Here is a 21235-nt window from a genome sequence, read left to right as displayed (position 1 = left end):
AAAGTGCTCAATCCTGCAACTCATATTCATGCAAGTAGTTGTGCTGATTGTACCAGGACTACTTGTGTAACTAAGAATTGGGTTCTCTTGGGTCTTTTGCTGTGGCTGTCATAGCCACTTTGGCAACCTAGGAGATTTGGCGCCTTATTGAACTAGAGTAAGCCCTGCTTTTGGATAAGGTAGATATTTATTCCTGAAACAAGTGGGCTAAGAATCTTTAAATGGAGGGTGGGTCTTTTTTTTCCATTGAGTGAAGCATCCAAAGGATTAATGCTAAGCTAATGAGACTTTTAAAAATTAACACCCAAAGCTCAATATTAATCAGATGGGTAGACTGTCCTCCTAGTGGAGAAAAGAAAGGCAGAAATAAGCACTTGAACACAGGTTGGAATTTCAAACACCGTCAGAGGAAAAAATGCTTTGAATATAAATAAAGTTTTTGTAGCCACATGCTTGGGATGACTGCATTATGACTGGCAGTCATGTGTGAGTCATGGTTTCTTTCTAAACAAGTAGAAGACACACCCTTTTATTTCATACACTCCCTTATTTGGTGTTGGAGAAAAACTTAGTTCTCGCTTTTTTGTTTGGGTGCAGCAAAATCAAATACTTTATTATTTCTCCAGCAATTGCAATAGAGGGAGGGAGTGCCCTAGGACACAGAGTCGCCCCAGTCCCGGACAGGTCTCTCAACAGGTAAACAATTACAGCAATTTATACCTTTGTTAACAGACAAACAGCAAAAACAAGACAATAATAAGCAAACAGCTGCATTTTGTTTACACGGCTATCTGCTATCTATTTTCTTACTTCTAGAAGACGCCAGTCTACATATTTGGTTATTAGTGCAAGGTCGTGACAACTTTTCACACAGTTCTTTTCCACTCGCCTCACACCATCCTCGCTTCTACAAGTCTCGCGTCATTCTGGTTACAACTGGTCTAACTCTTGTTAACTGCTAGCCTAACTCTTGCTAACAAATTGACATGCATTAAGATCCCCTACAAATCCCTGTCAATTCTTTCCCTACTTCCACATTGGCTTATGCAATGTTACATTTTACTATGTTTTGTGTGATGTTTCAAGCATCACTCCCAATATTTCCACTTGGAAATATATTAATTACTCTACAGTAATCTGCCCATTGTGGGCAGAGGCTAGTAGCATACACAATGCAGAATAAAGTCACTATTTCATGATTTGTGAAAACACAGTTTGTGATCCTCATTCTTTCCATGTACCGTTCCAGTAACTCTGTTCCCAATAGTCACTAACACAGATCCAAAGCATTGTGAATCTACTCAGATTCAACAGATTAACAAATATAGAACTGTATTTTCTCTTTCACAGGTTCAATAAGAATGGGGAAGATCTGAATAGGAATTTCCCTGATGTTTTCAACAGTAACAATGTCACAATCCAGCCAGAGACTCAAGCAGTGATAAACTGGATACAAAATGAGACATTTGTTCTTTCAGCTAACTTGCATGGTGGAGCACTGGTTGCTAGTTATACATTTGATAACGGTAACCCAGGTAAGCTAATATCTGTGTTTCTTATTTGGGTCCAGTTTTTTCTGCCTGCTTCAGTATGAGCAAAACAAAATGCCTGATGTGTTGAAGAGAAGCACTAGACTTACACGAGCTCACTGATACACTGATAGTACAGTTTCACTGGATCACACAAACTGATGTTTAGGTTTGGGGGCTTCATATTTTTTATGTAAGACAATATTTTGTGTGTTTTAACAATAACTTGGCTTTTACCATGGCCATCTCTATTATACAGCTACTGGCTCTTTACAAGGCTATAGCAGATCACGAGATGATGATGTTTTCGTACACCTTGCAAAAACCTACTCTTCCAACCATGCCAGCATGTACAAAGGGAATGAATGTGGGAATAAACCAGTCTTTCCATATGGCATTACAAATGGGTATGCCTGGTACCAACTGCAAGGTAAAAATTTCAGTGTTTTCCAATTTTCTCTGATCTCCACTGCTTTTATTTGATTCTCCAACATGTACTTGCTAAAACACGCCTTTGCATTCCTTGACAGCAAAAGTTCTGTGACTTGTCCATGCTAGAGTTTAACTCAAGTGAGCTGATTGTTAATTAACTTGAGCTATCCATTGTGTTTGCACATACTAATCTGGGCACTTCAGGACCCAAGCTTTTGTGGAGCATCCAGCATGTACCAGTATGTCAGCTAACCCAAGTTAATGGGTCAGCTTCCACTGGCTGGGTCTTCAGCTCCTCCCTGCCCTTAAGCCAGGCTCTTTTACTGCTCCATCAGCCAGCATAGCACCTGTCACAGTTCAGGGCAATTGCACCTGTACTCCCCCTCTGTGGTCCAGCAAGGGCACCTGCTCTCTGGCTTCCATCTCCCCTGGCTGTCACCTCTCTTGGGTGCATCTCTCTCCCTTCTGACCAAGATATCTCCAGGCTGAACAGTTCTCTGCCTTAGAATCATAGGGTTGAAAGGGACCTCAGGAGGTCATCTAGTCCAGTCCCCTGTTCAAAGCAGGACCAATCCCCAGACAGATTTTTGCCCCAGATCCCTAAATGGCCCCCTCAAGGATTGAACTCACAACCCTGGGTTTAGCAGGCCAATGTTCAAACCACTGAGCTATCCCTCCCATGTTGTTATCATCAGTAAAAGACAGGCACTCAGAGCAAGCTTCTCTTGGCCTCTCTTCAGAGACTAACAGGGATCAGTAACAATTGTAAGTTAACCACCTAGCACTTCCTATTTTATTATTAAGATAAAAGCACTACAGAGAAAACATCAAAAACAATAAAAGAACCTACACACATACTAATTAATTAACTAGAGTTCACCTCAACCCTACCATGAGCTCTGGCAGGAGCAATCCTTCAGAACCCCACCCAAGGGATTTCCTGACGGTTTCAAGTTCATCACAGCTTCAGCTCAGAACAAGCACACTCATGACTCGCTTAGGCCACCCCTTATACAGTTCAGGGATCTTTGATCTGGAGTTTCCAGGAGCAGGTAATTAGCAGACACTTGGTTTCTCTGCCAAGGGCATAAGTTCAAAGGGATGGATTCCAATGGGTCATTTGCATTCCCCTTACTCCCAGGTATTTCCTAGGAAATCCACTTTACATGCATTGTTCCAAAAGGTCCTTTGAAGTTCCTCATATTGCATTAATTGCGTCTTCTGGCTAACAAAGTTCCATACAATTCCACAATAGTACATAAACGTGCATTTTTAATACAGTGGCCCCAAAGGTATTATACTTAATGCAGTAAAGTTTCTTTATGAAATTAAGTTTGTCCAAAACATTGTCAATCTGTCACATCTCTTCAGAGCTCCTCCTTAACCAGCTGGCACAGCTATCTGTCTATTGACAAGCTGCCACAAAGGTTTCCCCTCGCCTTCTGCTGTCAGGCCAGCTTTTCCCCATTCAAAAAACACCACAAGTCCATCTCCTTCATTTGCACGTGCTCCGTCACCCCCACCCCTACAATACACAAATTGAGAGGGAAGAGGTTAATTTTTATGCATTAACATAGATGCACATACATATATGATGAACTCTGTGCCAAATTATTATCTTTGCTATGCTTGTATAAATCAAGTGTAACTCCAGTTATCAGTACAGTTCATCTGGTGTAGCTGAGATAAAAAAATCTCTCTCCTTTTGTTTAAAAATGAAAGAACCAGTTTCACATTTACATAACGTCTTCATGTCTAATCACTGAAACAAATTCACCCCTATTTATATCCATGTGTAAATAACCAGATATACACACCTGAATAACCACATTCTGTGTACTAGAATCACTACAAAAAGTGACACTACACGTGTTTAGTAAACTATTTTCAACTACTCAACCAGTCTTCTCCCAAGCTTGTCAAAGCCTACATTCCTCCCAGAGTTCTCCATACTGCAAATGCCAAATCCAGGTTTTTAAAACCAAAGTACTACAGCAGGGTGGATACAAATCATTATATTAAAATATATATAATGGAATTTTATTTAAATTAAATACCTTTTTATTTTTAAAAATAAACACACAAAATTAAATTTGAAATTATGACAACCTATGTTTAGTCCAAACTTACTATAACCTATTTAAAGCATTTAAATAAAAAATATATTCAAACCTGTTTACTACCAAAGTTTTAAAGGAAGTCAAACCACTGAAGTGGTGGAAGCCATTGGCTTAGCACCTGGAACCAGAGATTGTTGTAGTGCTAGTCCAGCAGTAATCTCTTCTGAAGTTGTAGAGAATATTTTCTTCATTTCAGTTTATTCATGTAGTTCAGTTCATTAGCTAGTTAATTCAAAGTTAAGAAATCAATTAGGAGTTGAAAAAACATGGAAGCTTGTTTTCCTCTTCCAATCTATGAATAAAAATTCAGTGTGAGAGAGTGAGATCTACTAATTCTAAAATCTTGAAGGACATAGTGACTAGAAACAATCATTTCAGTTCATGAACTACAGATAATACTTTCTTTGTTTAATAAATCAGTTTTAAATGCAGAACATGCTTTGATAAAAATACATATTTTCTTTTGTGTCCAGCACATTTACAGTAAGTTTTATTTAACTAATAAAAAACATCTAAATGCTGTTTGTGAATTTCTAATTTAATTCCAGTTTCCATCCAAATAATTTGACACACACAAAAAATAAAAATAAATCTAGTAAATAAGATATCATTTGTCATTTTCTAGCATAATAAAATGTGTAAAAACTAAAATACTGAATAAATGTATTTTAAGCTAAATCATTGCTTAGATAAATACGTGTAAGATATAGTGTATCCTCCCTGTTTAAATCAATTCACTTTGGTCCTCAGCATGCCAAAAAAACCCACACCTGAACAATTTTCTTATTGTAAAAAAAAAAAAAAAAAAAATCACATTTTCCCCACATTCATAATTCAAATGACTAAAAGGATTTTGAGGCACAACTGAGCATGACAAACTTAGTGCCAGAATATAATTTTGTGTCTCCCTTATAGATACAAGTAGTTGACGAGAAGTTTTGAATCAAAGGGTCCCCTTTCTCAACCATTATTATAGCCTCATTCTAGTAATTCCACTGCACTTTGGGGTGGTGGTTTTTTTTAAGTAAGCAGGTTTTCCACGGGGGATCATAAATCTAACTGACTATGGGATTAAAAAACAATTGTACTTCCCAATTTGTGGTAATTTGTCTAACTGAATTGCCCTTGCATCATGGAAATGAAGGAAATGCTTCAAGAAGGCTAGAGTTTAGAAAAAGTTGCAAGTCTCCTAGTCCATTTCTAGCTCTTACTCAGTGGCTCTTGCTGTAATAATCAAAGAATTTTTTTTCTTAGGTGGGATGCAGGATTACAACTACATCTGGGGACAATGTTTTGAAATTACATTGGAGTTGTCATGCTGTAAATATCCACCAGCAAGTCAACTTCAGGCCTTCTGGAATGACAACAAAGCTGCTTTGATTGAATACATTAAACAAGTTCATCTCGGTGGGTAGGCTTTTGTATTTTGAATTTCATCTGCTCAACTTCCAATACAGTGTGTAGGGTCAGCTGCAGTAACAACATGGACATGGACATGTAACAGGCTCTCCAGCAACAGGCTAGAACCAAAAGAACTACTTCTATAAGGAACTTTGCCTTTCAATATGAAATCCGTTTTTTCTTGATTCTTGCTGAATTAAGAGACGGATGTAGCAGAGAGCTGTGTGCGCCATCCTCATTTTAGAAACAATCTTGTGAGCATGATGGTGGCTAAGGGAGGATAGTGAGACAGAGAATGTTGCCCAGAAGCAACTGTGACATCTGGAATATTAGATTGTGAATGCATTCGTTCATAGATGGTTCTGAAGAAAAATGCAAACATTTTTTAAAAAACTGAGTGATGTAGGTGAGCCCCATTTAACCTGAGATTGGGGTTTGAGAAAAGAGAGAATCTCCAAACTAAGTGTATGCGAACAGACCCATTTACAGTCAAAGCTGTGTTATCTGGCACTTTACCAAACAGAAAGCTCTAGAAACTGGCATTTCTGATACCTCCAAGTTCAAATCTTCAGTAGGGATGCCAGGCTCCCTACCTGGCTCTGCATGGCTCCCCAGAAGCAGCGACATGTCCCTGCTGCTCCTAGGCAGAGGATTGGCTATGGGGTCTCTGTGTGCTGTCCCTGCCTCACCCCAAGCACTGGCTCCGCAGCTCCCATTGGCCAGGAAACATGGCCAATGGGAGCAGCGGAGGCAGTGCCTGCACCCAGAGCCACCTGGTCGTGCCTCCGCCTAGGAGCAGCAAGGACATGTCACCACTTGCAGGGAGCTGCCCGAGGTGAGCACCACCAGGATCTGACACTCAAAAACCCCTCCCACGCCCCAACCCCCTGCCCCGAGCCTCATCCACAGCCAAACTCCCTCCTAGAGCCCGTGTCCCACAACCTCTCCTGCACCCAAACTCCCTTCCTCCATTGGTAAGTATAACTCAGTTAACCGGAATTTTTGACTAACCAGCACCCCCCATTCCCTCAACATGTTGGATAACAAAGCTTTTACTGTATCTAGCTTAATCCAAGTTGGATAGATATGGTCACAGTAGTGACACATAGCAGTCAAAACACATACATCCAGCTTTCACGCCTATTGGGGCAGTGAGCAATGACTAGCATTGATTAAAATAGAAATCTGTGGAAAGATGCAGCCATTCTAAGAGACATTTATGAAAAAGCTTTTTTAAATGAGGACTGACAAAACATATCATTTGTGTCAAATGGGAAAAGGATGGGGCTTACTCTTTGTGGGTTTGCTTCATTTAGGTTCCTGGAGCTATTAAGAGCAGAATTAATCTGCCTTCCTCATTCCTGACAGCCATCCAGGTTTCAACGTATCGATTAAAACTTCGTAAGCCAGTGACCACACAGAGGGCCCATTTTTGCAGCTGTTCTCTGCACAGATCTTCCCATTGATCTCTATGATGCTCCTATATGCAGAGCAGCTACAGAACTGAAGTCACCTAAAATAGAGACTTGTGTTCAACCAGTCTCTGGGAAGTGGACACCAGTGGGCAGTGTTCAGAACAGGGTCCTCTGAGGAGTCAGACAAATATCCCAGCCTCTGCCTGCATCCTCCAGGCTCAGGAGGCAAAAGGAGTTAGAGAGATGCTGGGATCTAAAATCTACAGGGGGTCCAGCTCTGATGGAGACATGTGCGGAGAGGGGCATACAGCCAATACTGGGCATAGGAGATCAGAATCTATAGTAGCTAGGCACAGGGAGAGAACACACACACACAGGTGAAGGAGCACGGCTCAAGTACTTCTCCCACTCCTCTATGGCTTTACCGAGGTGTCAGAACTAGGAGCCAGTTAGAAGCAGCTGGCAACTGGTATTGCCAAAACTCATTAGTAAGGTTAAGAAGTTCTCATGGTTGTTTTTAGTAAAAGCCGCGGACAGGTCACAAGCAGTAAACAAAAATTCACAGAAGTCCAAGACCAGTCTGTTAACTTTTACTAAAAATAATTTGCAGGGGAGAGGCTGATGGGGGATGATGACATCCGAGCCCTGCTGGGAGGGGGGAAAAGGGGTTCAGCAGCCACTGCCATGACGGCAGCTCCGTGTCCCCCACCACTCACAGTGGCTGGGAGCTCCAGGTTCCCCCACTGTCCAAGCCAACTCAAGGCTCTGGGTCCCCACTGGCTGACAGCTTCAGCTCCTGTACCCCATGGCTGAAGCAGAAAATGTCATAGAGATCTCTGAAAGTCATGGAATCCATGACTTCCGTGACCTCCGTAACAATCTTATCCTTATTCGTTAGTCATGCCCCATCTCCTCCCTTCCCCCCCCCCACAAATCCCAAGATATTAGCTTAAATGCAGTAAGATTTAAAAAAAATAATAATTTGGGTTGTCTTTCTTTGCCTTCTGGTTTCTAAGCAATTGGGATGTACTGAGGTCACGTTTTCAAGCTTTTCTCCACAACCATGTGGGCTGCAATCTTACTTTTCATTTAAAAACAAAACAAAATATGAACTTGGAAGCTGTGTCTCTAAGACAGACATGAAGTATTGCAAGATTTGATAACATTGCAACAGACTTCAGCCTTATGATATTAGCCCTTGAGGAAACTGTCCACCTATGCTCCTGATATGCTCCCTAGTGTGAAGGGGAGAGAGAGGAACATTTGCCCTGCTTGCCCAGCAAGGACTGAACATAAGGTGACCAGACAGCAAGCGTGAAAAATCAGGACAGGGGGTGGGGGGTAATAGGCTTCTGTATAAGAAAAAGCCTCAAATATTGGGACTGTCCCTATAAAATCGGGACATCTGGTCACCCTACCTGAGCAGAAGCCTTCATCACTCAAGGAGTATTGCCTCATGTCACCACAATGGAACTCTCCCAGCCTCTCCCTCAGCCGGGAATAGGACAGATATCACAGAACTCACCCTCATTAAACTTCTTTCTAAACCTACGAACTGTGATTTAGTATGAGTTTTCTGCACAATGTGGTGCACCTAAAAGTAATGCCCACACGTCAAAGGATGAGGCGATCCTGGGTAATTTACAGTGGGCTGTGTGGGATTAGAGATGGCAGTTTGTATTGGGATGTTCAGTAATTAAAGCCAGTTACAGGGTTTCACTTCAGAGAAAAGCAGCATGGGGAAGAAGGAATTAAATTTTTTTTTTAAGTGAAATGTAGCAACTCTGCCCCCATGTGGGCAAAGGCTGGCAGTGCTAGAAGGCAGCAACTTTTAAATGGAAGAGGTCAGAAGCGAGCAGTGATTTAACAGAGACCAACCCACAGCACACACACGAGACATTTCCCTGTGCAACAGTTTATTTCAAGTTTTCATATGGGGGTTAATGCATAGGCATACAGTGCTTAAATAGGGTCCTGCTCATATGGGCCCTGATTCCATATCCTGGAAGGAAACCATAGGTGCACATTTCTAGTTAGCATACTTATGTATTTTATAGCGTATTACGGAATTAGCGTGTTTGTAAAATTTGTTATAAAGAAAACCTGAGGGCAGGGAATTGTCAGGATTCTCAGGCAGAAATACACCCTACTCTTTAAACTTGTCATAGATCCGTAGCGCCCCAGTCATGGTCCAAGACCCCATTGTGGTAGGCATTGTATAAACACAAAAAAACTGTTCCTGCCCCAAAGAGCTTGCACTCTAAGACTATAGCTACACTGTGACCTAGGAGTGCGAGTCCCTGCTCATGTACACATACACATGTAACCCTTCTGCCCTTCTGAGTTGGCAGCAACAAGGGCCAGGTTCAGTATCCAGGGGTTCCGTTTCAATAACCAATGCCATACCAGCTCAAGCCCCCACCCAGTGACCTGGGAAAATCTTACACCCACCCCTAGGTGCCTCAAAGAGGCAATGCTTCCCCTCTCGCAAGCACAGAGTCTCGGTGTAGCAGAAAAGGTTTAATTACATGAAATAAACAACAAGCACTGAAATTTGGAGATACTATCCTCCCTAGAGTTCTCGTAGACCAAACCGTGTTAGCAAAAGACCTAACCTCCAAGGTAAATTGGCTGTGTCTTTTCCCCTGGGCTCTTGAGTCCTAGCAACCCCTTTCTAGTCACCCACAAAGTCCCCACAAGGTCCAAAAGTTCTCTGTCCTGGTCATTTGCTTATGCCTCATATTTTCTGAGTCTATTCTTGCTAGAGGGTCCCTCCCTTCCCAGTCCTGGGTAGGTTTATTAAGGGGAGCAGCGCTTGAGCTGTGGTCCGGGGCCAACTGCCCTGCCTCTCCGTGGGTTCTGCTTCCGCCTTCTCCACGAACTGCCCTGCTTTACCAGCCGCTCCACTCTGCTCCTCCAGCCATCCTCACAAACTGCTCTGCTCCGCCAGCTGCTCTGCTCCACCAGCTGCCCCATGAGCTGCTCTGGTTGTCCCTGCAAACTGCTCAGCTCCGCTCGCTCTGTGGGCTGCTCTGCCAGCCGCTCTGCTCCACCAGATGTCCCATGATCCGCTCCAGCCGTCTGCACAAACTGCTCCACTCCACCAGCTGCTCTGTTCCACAGTATAGCTTCAGGCTCCCCCACTAGTTAGCACAGTACTCAGTGCTCTCAGCTCAGTAATTTCAGCTCTTTAACAATCTCAGCTCATAGTAGGGGAGCCCCAGTGCTAGTGCACCATTAGCCTAAAGTGAGTTCAACTCAGTAACCTGTATATAGAGTTTTAAGAGACTAAAAAATCAATTCTGACATCCCACAGTGGAGAGAAGAGGAGGTGGAACTGGTGCTTTTTGGCTTCACAAGGCAGCTGCACCACCAGGCACAGATATCTGTCCCCAGCCTCTCTCAATTCACTGGGTTTTGGAACCCATGTCCCTTGTCTAGCAAGTACCACCCAACTGAGGTTGAATCATTTCTGTCACAAAACAGTCCCACAGCTCGGCAACCTGGGATGGGGTAGGCGTACCTATGCAAATACACTCTCTGAAATTCTTTCCACCAGATGTCAGGGTAGTGCTCATCCTGACTCTGCTTACACACAGATGAAAGCTAGTGTGAGTATGTGTACACAGGCCCGCTGGGAATCACTCCCCTTGCTCATAGTATAGACATAGTCAAAGTCATTGTTTCTCAATGACCGGTCTATGGACCGGCACCAATCCCTGAGATCACCCTAATATGGCTTAGGAAGACAGCAAGTCACTCCCTGGTATCAAAAAGATTGAGAAGCACAGGCCTAAATAATTTTATCTTTCTGAATAGTTTTAAAATAAGTTAGATGCCTACAGATATTTTGCTTTCAAGGAAAAATATAAGCAGTGTAGTAGATGGCCAAAATGGGTTTCCTTCCCTTACATAATGTATCAGTGGCACATGAGGGGAAGCCCACAGGGTTCTACAGTGTCGGAGTATTTTATAGGCAAGAATACCTTGCAGCAACTAGCAATCTCAGCATAAGTAAGTGCTTATTTTGGATTTGTTATTCTGCCAAAGTTTATATGCAAAATCATATGCCCAAAAAAACTCCGTGTAGATGTGCCTTTAGATGCTAATAAAGCATTGCAGGCTAGGACTTGTAATATCAGTTGGAACTGGAAAAGGTTCAGAAAAGGGCAACAAAAATTATTAGGGGTATGGAACGGCTTCCATAAGAGGAGAGATTAATAGGACTGGGACTTTTCATCTTGGAAAAAGAGATGACTGGGGGGGACATGGTAAAGGTCTATAAAATCATGACTGGTGTGGAGAAAGTAAATGAGTAAAGAACGCAAGAACTAGTGGGGCACCAAATGAAATTAATAGGGAGCAGGTTTAAAACAAACAAAAGGAAGTATTTCTTCACACAGTGCACAGTCAACCTGTGGAACTCTATACCAGACTATAACAGGATTCAAAAAAGAACTAGATAAATTCATGGAGGATAAGTCCATCAGTGGCTATTAGCCAGGATGGGCAGGAATGGTGTCACTAGCCTCTGTTTACTAGAAGCTGGGAATGAGCGACACTTGATGATTACCTGTTCTGTTCATTCCCCCTGAGGCACCTGTCCCCTGTCGGAAGACAGGATACTGGGCTAGATGGCCCTTTGGTCTGACCCAGTAGGGCTGTTCTTATGTTCTATCCACTGGCCATACTTTCCCTATTAAAGGTGAAAGGGCCTGAAATTTGCTAATTGAATGCTGCAGCCATTCTTATTATGGTCCCTCAGCTGAGTAAAAGTTTGGATGGCCCTACTTTATACTGCATCTCTGTCTGAAATGGGACTCTACATACATAATTACAACTGGTATAACTGTTCTGGGGACCAGAAGGAGGGAAGCATCAAAGCAGTTGAAAGTCTTTGGGTAAAGAAAAAAGGGAAAAAATGGGCATGACGTCATAGAGCGCCAAATCAAGATGAGGAGGTATTTCTAGAGCAAACAACAGAAATACACAAAACACAAGATGGAGTAGTAATGGGGGACTAACTTCCCAGATATCTGTTGGAAAATTAATACAGCAAACCACAAAATTTACAGTAAGTTCTTGGAATGTACTGGGGACAACTTTTTGTTTCAGAAAGTGGAGGAAGTAACCAGGGGATAGCCATTTTAGACTGACCAACAGGGAAGAATTGGTTGTAAATCTGAAGAGGGAAGGCCATTTGGGTGAAAGTGATCATGAGATGACAGATTTCACAATTCTAAGGCAAGGAAGGACTGAAAGCAGCAGAATAAGGAGAACGGACTTCAAAAAAGCAGACTTCAAAAACTGGTAGGTAAAGTCCCATAGGAAGAAAATCTAAGGGAGAAAGGGGAGTTCAGGACAGCTGGTAGTTTTTCAAGAACACAATATTAAATGCCCAACTGCAAACTATCTCCATGTGAAGGACAGATAAGAACAGTAAGAGTCCAATATGGCTTTATCAGAAGCTCTTTAATGACCTGAAAATCAAAAAGGAATCCTGCAAAAGTGGAGACATGGATGAACTGCTAAAGGGGAGTACAACAGAATAGCATGCGTATATAGGGAGAAAATCAGAAAAGCTCAGGTACAGAATGAATTACACCTAGTAAGCAACATAAAAGACAATAAGAAGAGGTTCTTTAAATACAGCAGGAGCAAGAGAAAGACAAAGGAAAGTGTAGCTCCTCTACTTAGTGAGGAAGGCCCGCTAATAACTGATGACATCAGGAAGACTGTTTAATGACTATTATGCTTCATTCAGTCTTCACTAGGAAGGTTAATGGTGCCCAGCTATTGAACACAATTACTATTGACAACACTGGTGGGGGGAAGGAAGTGCAAGCCAAAATAGGGAAACACCAGGTTAAAGAATATTTAGATAAATTCAATGTATTCAAATTGGGAGAGCTCGATGAAATTCATCCTAGAGTAATTAAGGAACGAGCTGAAGCAAGCTCAGACCATTAACAATTATTGTTAAGAGCTCATGGAGGACTGGAGAAGGGCAAACACAGTACCTATCTTTAGAAAGGGCAACAAAGAGAACCCAGGAAATTATAGACCAGTCTGCCTAATTTTGATAGCTGGGAAGATATTGGAACAAATTATTAAACTACTTTGTAAGCACTGAGAGGATAACAGGGTTACAAGGTGTGACGAAGTGGGGTTTTATTCATCTTGTTATGTTGCATGTGAGTCTTACTGCCCTATACTAATACTACGTGTACTGCCGTTTCCCTGTGTACTGCACCAATATTTTGGTGGTGGGAATTGGGGGTGTGATTTTTGCTCAGGCCCTCAGGGCAGGTGAGGCTGCCCAGCTGACCACGCAAATGTAACCTGAGACCCAGGAGGGGGGTGCGACCAGGTGACACCTTTTGCCTGGGAAGCAGGACAAAGATGAGGGAGAGCAACAGAGGTGGCCGAGGTCAGGTCGCTGGAAGCTAGGCAGCCTGCTTGGGGGACTGGAAAAGGGAGAGTCCAGGCCATCTAGTAGGGTCCCACAGGGTGCAGTCCTTGTCAGATACTATTCAGTATTGTCATGAATGACGTGGAGAACATGCTTATAAATGTGTGGATGGCTTCAAGCTGAGAGGGGTTGCAAGCACTTTGGAGGACAGGATTAGAATTCACAACAACCTTGGTAAACCGGAAAATTGCTCTGAAATCAACAAAATTAAAGACAAATGCAAATTACAACACTTAAGAAAAAATGCACAATTACAAAATAGGGAATAACTGACTAGGCAGTTGTGTTGCTGAAAAGGATCGAGGGGATATGATGGATCACAAATTGAATATGAGTCAACAATGTGATGCAGCTGCAAAAAATATGAATATAATTCTGGGGGGTATTAACAGGAGTGCTGTATGTCAGACATACACTTCCACTCTATTTGGCACTGGTGAGGCCTCAGTTGGAATAGTGTGTCCAGTTCTGGACACCACAATTTAGGAAAGATGTGGACAAACCGAAGAGAGTCCAGATGAGAGCAACAAAAATTATAAGAAGTTTAGAAAACTTGACCTATGTGGAAAGGTTAAAAAAACAAGTTTAGTCTTAAAAAGAGATGACTGAGGGGGGAACATGATAAGAATCTTCAAGTTAAGGGCTGCTATATAGAGGCCACGGATCAATCCTCTGTGTCCTCTGGAGGTAGGCCAGGAAGTAACTGGTTTAATTCACAGCAAAAGAGATTTAGGTTAGATGTTAGAAAGTTTTGCCTAATTATAAGGGTAGTTAAGTTCTGGAATAGGCTTCCAAGGGAGGTTGTGACATCGCCATCCCTGAAGGATAAACACCTGTCAGGGATAGTGTAGGTTTACTTAGTCCTGCCACAATGCAGAGGTCTGGACTTGGTGACTTCACGAGTCCCTTCTAGCCCGTCATTTCTAAGATTCTGAATCGGCTAGGAGTATGATATTTCACTGAAAGAGTTATACCAGTACAACCCCTAGTGTGAATGCAGTTATACTACTATAAAGGTGTCTTATGTCTATATAGCTTTCCTCCACTTGCATATGGGGAATGGGAGGAATGTACCTGCTTACACTTGGAATGAATCTGGTCCTTAGAAAATACACGATCAGTGTCAATTATTAATTTTATACACACACTGTCAAATCGGTGCCAGTTACCATACTTTCCTGCTTACATTCCTAATGTCACTGCTAAATTTGGTTCATTTTCTAACTCTCAGTTTTACAACTTAATGTCTCCTTTTCCTTAATTGTCATAGCACCTTCTCTGCATTCAGAACTGACCTATGTGCCTTTTCTTTGGCACTTTTAACAGACTGACTGCTTCCTGTTACCCTATTGGCAAAATAATCTTTAGAGCTTGCAAAGAGGAAAAATGAGCATCTGAAAGGCTTTATAAACTAGGTAAACACTGGTTATACATTTATCTGCACATGCTTAGCAACAGAGAGTGGTGGGAAGTGACTCATGGCAACCAAATTTTTCATGGCAACCACTATCCCAGATGACAGTGTTGAGTTCTTTAGTGGAAGTGTGTGTATGGTGGTAGATGCAGGGGAGGAGTGGGATGGTTGAGGCAGAAGCTGCCTGCATGGGTCCTAAAGCAGAATAAAAGGAAATTGCAATAAATTTGAGGTGACCAACCTCAAAATTAACCTGTAACTAAGAAGAAAAAAAATGTAACATCAAAAGGGAAAACTGAGCCTTTGCTGTATTGGGGTTTTGTTGTTTTTACTGTAACAGATGGTGGTAGTGTTATTTATTGTTGCAGTCATTTGGAGCAAGAGATACCCATTAGCCTTTTGCCCATGATCCTTGATTATTGAAAGGTGGTTGATAGGCTAGACTTTACTCATTAATTTTAACAGATTGGAAGACACACACGTACAATGAAATCTGGATTTAATACAGCACTGTTTAAACCTTAGAGTAGGATTGCTCAACCTGTGGGTTTCATTGAACAAGATAAGTAAAAAACAAACCACCAATAACATGGGATTGGGTGAGTGTATCTGAACCCACAAGCTTTACACAGTGGCAAGGTTGCTACTGAGCCAAAATTATACCTTTTTAATTAAATATATTGACAAATAGCAGAAACTGAGCTAAAAACACTTCATCAATATTGTCTCAACTAGCTGCTGCAGACAAGTCAGTTAACAAAACTGCTCATTCTTGGAAATCTGGTGTGTTAGAAGATTTGGGAGGACTAAAATATAAGTAAATATATGCTACTACTCTGCCTCTTTGAAACGCTAGTCAAGAAGCAATGTTTGACCACACCAACAGGGTAAATGAGTTTTTTTGTTTTGTTTCAAGCTAGGTAAATAAAATTCAAGGGTATAAAAGAGATTTAAGCAAGTTCTTCCGTAGAGAACAGGTGCAGCAACATCAGTGTAAACTATGAAATTGTATCTTTAGAGAATGAGATAGAAAAGCTGACACTGGTGCATTTTAACTTGATGGAAGGTAAATGATTAAGAACTAACAATTCTGTGTCTAGTTTTGGGAGGAAATGAATGAAACAAGCATATGCTGCAATGAACGATGAAAAAACTGGCTTTTCCAGACCGGAAAGTGAAACCAACAATCACATTTACATACTCTCTCCCTGCCTCATAGGTGTCAAAGGTCAAGTTCTTGACAGGCATGGACAGCCTATACCAAATGTAATAGTTGAAGCCAAAGGAAGGGAACATATCTGTCCTTATAGAACCAATCAACATGGAGAATATTACCTTCTCCTCCTGCCTGGAAGCTATGTGCTTAATGTAAGATGACTACTCTGCTAAGCCTTCATTTCTAAATTATGTTCAGAGAGTTCTTGAAATTGCTAGAGACAGGATCCTATAAAATTAAGGTGTTGGGGTTTGGATTGTTGATTGTTTTAATAAAATAAATGTACAGTGTCTACGCAGGGCAGGGGGTTCCCCTAATTGCTGAAAACAGCCATTCTCCTCTTGGTAATATAATCAAATCAATATTCATCAATTTAGCATTTGGCAATACCCATAACTTTTTGAAAAGTGAGTAGGTGAGAAGTACAAAAAGCCTCATGTGGATACAGTACAAGGGGAGGGGGAATGGCAAGGACTGGCATGACAAAATAAAATCTCTTTCATTCAGAGGCCTTTTAAATAGTAGTTGCATATTTCTAGGGTGAGCAGGATTAGATTTTTATTGGGTGTCAATAAATGTTGATTTCATCATACACATACAACCCCAACCAAAACTATTTCTATTAATGATCATCAAAATTAGACGCAAAAAGAGAAAAATGTTGCTTAAGAAATTATTAGAACTTGATTTAAGGATATTTACTTTCTGTGTTTTGACAGGTTGACAATTTGTCAAATCTAAAAAAAAAAGATTAAAAAAACCATCAATAGTATCCATCAAAAATATTTAAAAATGCAGCTAAACCTGCCTATTTCCAATGTTTCCAGTTGAGGCATGGTGCTGCTCTGAAAAGTGACTGTAAAAAAACGGCACCTTCTCATTGTGTATGCAGAGCCATATTTGCACATTTGAATGAGAAAAATCAGTACAGAAAATTCTATTTTCTAAAAGGAATGCAAAGTTGGACAAACTATCAGCATTTTCTAAAGCCTAATATCTAGGCAGTAACATGACAGGCCTTCAGCAGCTCCCAACCACCGCAGGCTGAAGTCACGGAGGTTGCTAGAAGTCATGGATTCCATGACATCCGTGACTAAATCATAACCTTACTTATTGCTTCAGTGGATTTTCGCATCAGATGTCTGTTTACAAGTGACAAGATTTTTTTTCTACCAACCAGCCCTGTAAACTTATATTGGGGATCTGGAAGTGAAGCTGGATTTTTCCTTCTAATGCATCACCACAACTGATAGGTTTTGCAGGCCAACTGAGGCCTTTGACTGCATCTCTTAGCTCTTCAAAAGAGTTTCATAGATTTAACTAATTGTAAATTAACAGAAATGTGTATTAAGTTACAAGATAGAATAAAATCCACTGCTCACTCAGTCTTAGCTGTGTTGACTCCGCAGAGTTACAAGAGTAAACATATCACTTAAGTTAACAGATATGACTCTGCACCTTGTGAGGGGACTGACTGACTAAGAAGCTGCCATTTTTATACAGTCACTTTTCAGAAGAATAGAATCTCATTTTTAAAAAAGAAATACATACACTTCCCAACCTACAGCCAGCAAAGTGAATGACAATTGTTGACTCTAGTTGTTTGGCCTATGCAAGGCAGAGACTCCCATCTAACTGTTAATACATGCAACAAGCAGCAAGGAGAAATCCTGACTGATGTCAGAGTTCATGGTAATATTTATTATTCCCTGTGGATATTTCCATCCAATATGGACAAACACATTCTGAGTTCTACCCAGCACTTATTCTTGTCCTTAGCATCTTAATCAAACAAAATATTCTTACTTCAGCTCACTCAATGCAGACTTCATTTCTTTTGCTTTGATAATTTGAGTCATCCAATAGTTAATTCTTCATTCATCATTAGCCAATAAACCAGCTAAAGCAAAATTAACTAAATCCCTTTTGTTCTCTGTGAAAAAATTGCCAAGAGATACCTAGTATGTTTTCTCCTCTGTTATCGGCAATGTTATTGCAAATAGACAAACTTGTGTAAAATATTTCTCACCCTTCTCATTTAATGTTCATTCTATATCTTTACTTTCACAATCTACACAGGAGGAGCACAACATCCAATCTCTGCATTAGACGCAAAGAAGCACTCACATAATTTACTTTACACATATTTTGAACTAAAATGACTAGAGCTAACATGTTAAACAAGCTAGTAAGAACATTTTCTTGTTTGTCCTTAGGCTACAGCACCCGGATCTGGATCAATATTAAAGACACTGCTCGTACCAAATGGTCCTGAAAACTTCAGTGCTTTGAAATATGACTTTGTTTTCTCAGAGATCTCCACCCTAGCAAGAGATGCTTCATGCCCTACCAAACCTCTTTATCAGGATTTTGAAAGCATTTCAGCAGCAGTAAAACCTACTTTGCATTTCTTAGCTTTAATGACTGTTTTGTATACAGTTTTCAAATAAAGCCAAGAATGAATTAGGTGAGACTTGAAGACATTATCTCTAGCACATCAATGCACAAATGTGTTTTTTAAGAGCTAAAAGTTGTATTTGAAAAGAGTGTATATTATTGTATAATTGAAACCTAGGATTTTTTTTTAACCAAGTTTACTATATTTTTAAAATGTTGGCTGGACAATCAATAAATGTTTTAACTGTTTAAATATACCAGAATAATGCTGAAATCCATCCCCCTTTCACAAGATTAAGCTTGCAGCAGGTTTATCTTCACAAGTTGAAGGTAGCTCAGGTGTCTGTCTGCACCCCAGATATACCAGACCAAGACCTTTGATCTTCACCTGAAAACAGGGTCATCCCCCACACTGTGTAACTCTTCCGATTAGTTGCCTTCTGAAGTCCAGGTAAGCTCTTCATTAACACTTGACGGCCAAGTCTACACTGCGACTTTAAATCGGTTTAATGGCCGATATACCGATTTAACGCTGTACCCGTTCACATGACGTCGTCATTAATATCGAGTTAAACGGCTCCTTAAATCGATTTCGGAACTCCTCCCAGACGAGAGGAGTAGCGCTAAATTCGATAGTGATAACTCGATTAGTTAGGTGGCCGGAAATCGACATTATTGGCCTCCTAGGGTATCCCAGCAGTGCACCACTGACCGCTCTTGGTCGCAATCGAACTGGATGTGGGTGCACGGTAAGCAGGGAAAAGCCCCGAGACCTTTAGTAATACATTCTGCTTTCACGGTCCAGCCGGATCAGCACGGGTGGAGATGCAGTTTCAAATGCAAAAGTAGTCCTGCATTGAACTTACGGAGATACTAGATCTGATCGCGTATGGTGAGACAAATCTGTTTTATCAAGCTCCGTTAAGAACAGGAAATGCCAAAGCGTTTGAAAAATAACTCCCAGGATAAAGCAGTGCGTGACAACCGTAACGGGAAGCCAGAGATCAAGGATTGGTCATGGAGGGAGGAATGGGAGGGAGGGGGTTATAAGAGGACTACAGCTACCATTCTCCAAGCACTATTTGCATTCTGCTGGAGTCGCCAATGTCTGTTAGCTAATACACGGTGTCTTGCATGGTTCAGGAACAGCTCGTCAGTCCCCCCCTCCGCGACCTGTGGAAATGAGTTAAAATAAATAATTCCTTGGATACTGTAAATGTCACCCTGTGGTCTGAATGCTGCTGGCAGGACGGCCGATGCTGCTGCTGTGAAGAGGCAGATGTTTTTGGCCCAATCACGCACTGTGCTCTCACAACCGGAAGTGGGAACTATGGGATAGCTGAGGAACAGCTACCCACAGTGCACCGCTCCTGAAATCGATGGTAGCTTTGGACCATGGACGCAAACAATCGATTGTGTGATCCCACTGTGGACGTGCTAAACCGATTTTATTAGATCTGTTTTGTAATATCGGATTAAGCTAATTCGAAATAATCGTGCAGTGTAGATGTACCCTGTATAGACTTCTGTTGTAAGACACACAATGGTCCACCAGGGATATAAGTATCTCCCACCTCCCTATCTGGAGAACTGTGACTCAAGGCACACTATCTTTGAGTGACTTGCCTTTGACTACAAAGCCTAGTTAGAATAATTTTCAGCATGGATACATAACCCCTCAGATATTCTCTGTACGGACATCTCACAATCACGATGACCAGTGTGAAACAGGCTTTCAGTAGAGACCTTTCATGATCCTTTTTTGGTAAACCCTGGGGATCCCTGAATCCATCTGTGCCTTTCTGTCCTTGGGTCACTATAACCCTATAAAACAAAAACAAAAAAAAAAGTGTCACTTCAAGTTGAAAGCTGATCTAACAGTCCTCCAGGAACCCCACCTCATTGAGCCTGAGGCTTTTTTAGTAATTACTGAGCCAAGTCTAGGAAGGTGTTAATTCAGTTCAATAAAAAAATGGAACCCATAAATCCTATCAACCGATAAAAGACATGGAAGGAAGGCTCTTAATTAACAACACTGGCATCTCCCATGTTACATACACTTTTTTTGTTAACTTTTGTTACAACAAAGATGAATCCTCCTTTTTCAATCTATTATTTTGAGATTGACTCCTCCCTAGGAAATCTGATTATATCAAGGGATTTCAGCAAAATGTTAAACTTGCTTTTTGGACAGATTGAGCAGACTCCACCATTCCTAATCCTCTGTGAGGCAAAACATTATTGCCCAGACGGAAGAATGGGGCTTAAAGGACACGTGGAGACAGCAGAACCCTAAAGGTAAAAACGACACTTTTTTCTCACCCTTGCATTCTCTGTAACCACAGAGTGAATTCTGTTTGGTATCAGGTGGCTTTGTATTTCATTAACAATGAAATAACACTTATTATGATATTTGATCATGCACTTGTGGTGTTGCTACTCATCTCCTGAAATATAGGGGCTACTGGAAGATGGAGGTTAAACTCCTCTTTATTACTAGACACACAATTTAAAAAAAAAAAAAAAAAAAACAACTTTGTGGAGGAAGAAAATTTTTCTTTGAGCCCAATGACAACCATTTGATCTCCTAAGCAATCTCACTGGATGCTTTCAAGGCATACTTAAGGGGAAGAAAAATATCCTACTTCTCTCATAAAAAGAGAGCTAAGCAGGGTGAGCTGGTGAATTTAATGTAAAGGCTCAAGCAGGCAGATCTTAGCTATGCTGATTCTCCCTCTTCTGATAAACTCCAAGATGACCCATCTCAAATATGAAATTAATACATTAACCTTGGCTCAGGCTGAATTGTTTTGTTTAGAGTAAGAGAGTCATACTAGGA

The 21235-nt window shown here is 41.2% G+C and overlaps 1 protein-coding gene across 2 annotated transcripts in view; it reads left to right on the top strand.

Annotated features, from left to right (window-relative positions):
* Positions 1 to 18865, top strand: part of CPM (carboxypeptidase M) — a 79796-nt gene extending 60931 nt beyond the window's left edge. The window contains exons 4-8 of one of the 2 annotated variants that reach the window (XM_032796515.2): positions 1351 to 1535; positions 1789 to 1959; positions 5336 to 5488; positions 16003 to 16151; positions 18216 to 18865. In XM_032796515.2, coding sequence (XP_032652406.2) covers positions 1351 to 1535; positions 1789 to 1959; positions 5336 to 5488; positions 16003 to 16151; positions 18216 to 18449 — 892 coding nt within the window. In that variant the 3' untranslated portion in view covers positions 18450 to 18865. The remainder of the gene's footprint in view (positions 1 to 1350; positions 1536 to 1788; positions 1960 to 5335; positions 5489 to 16002; positions 16152 to 18215) is intronic. The other variant, XM_075066340.1, reaches the window with a different exon arrangement.
* Positions 18866 to 21235: the final 2370 nt, after the last annotated feature.

The sequence above is a fragment of the Chelonoidis abingdonii genome, chromosome 1 (genome assembly GCF_003597395.2).
Source record: "Chelonoidis abingdonii isolate Lonesome George chromosome 1, CheloAbing_2.0, whole genome shotgun sequence".
Lineage (NCBI taxonomy): Eukaryota > Metazoa > Chordata > Testudines > Testudinidae > Chelonoidis > Chelonoidis abingdonii.
This window is presented reverse-complemented; position numbering and strand designations above follow the sequence as displayed.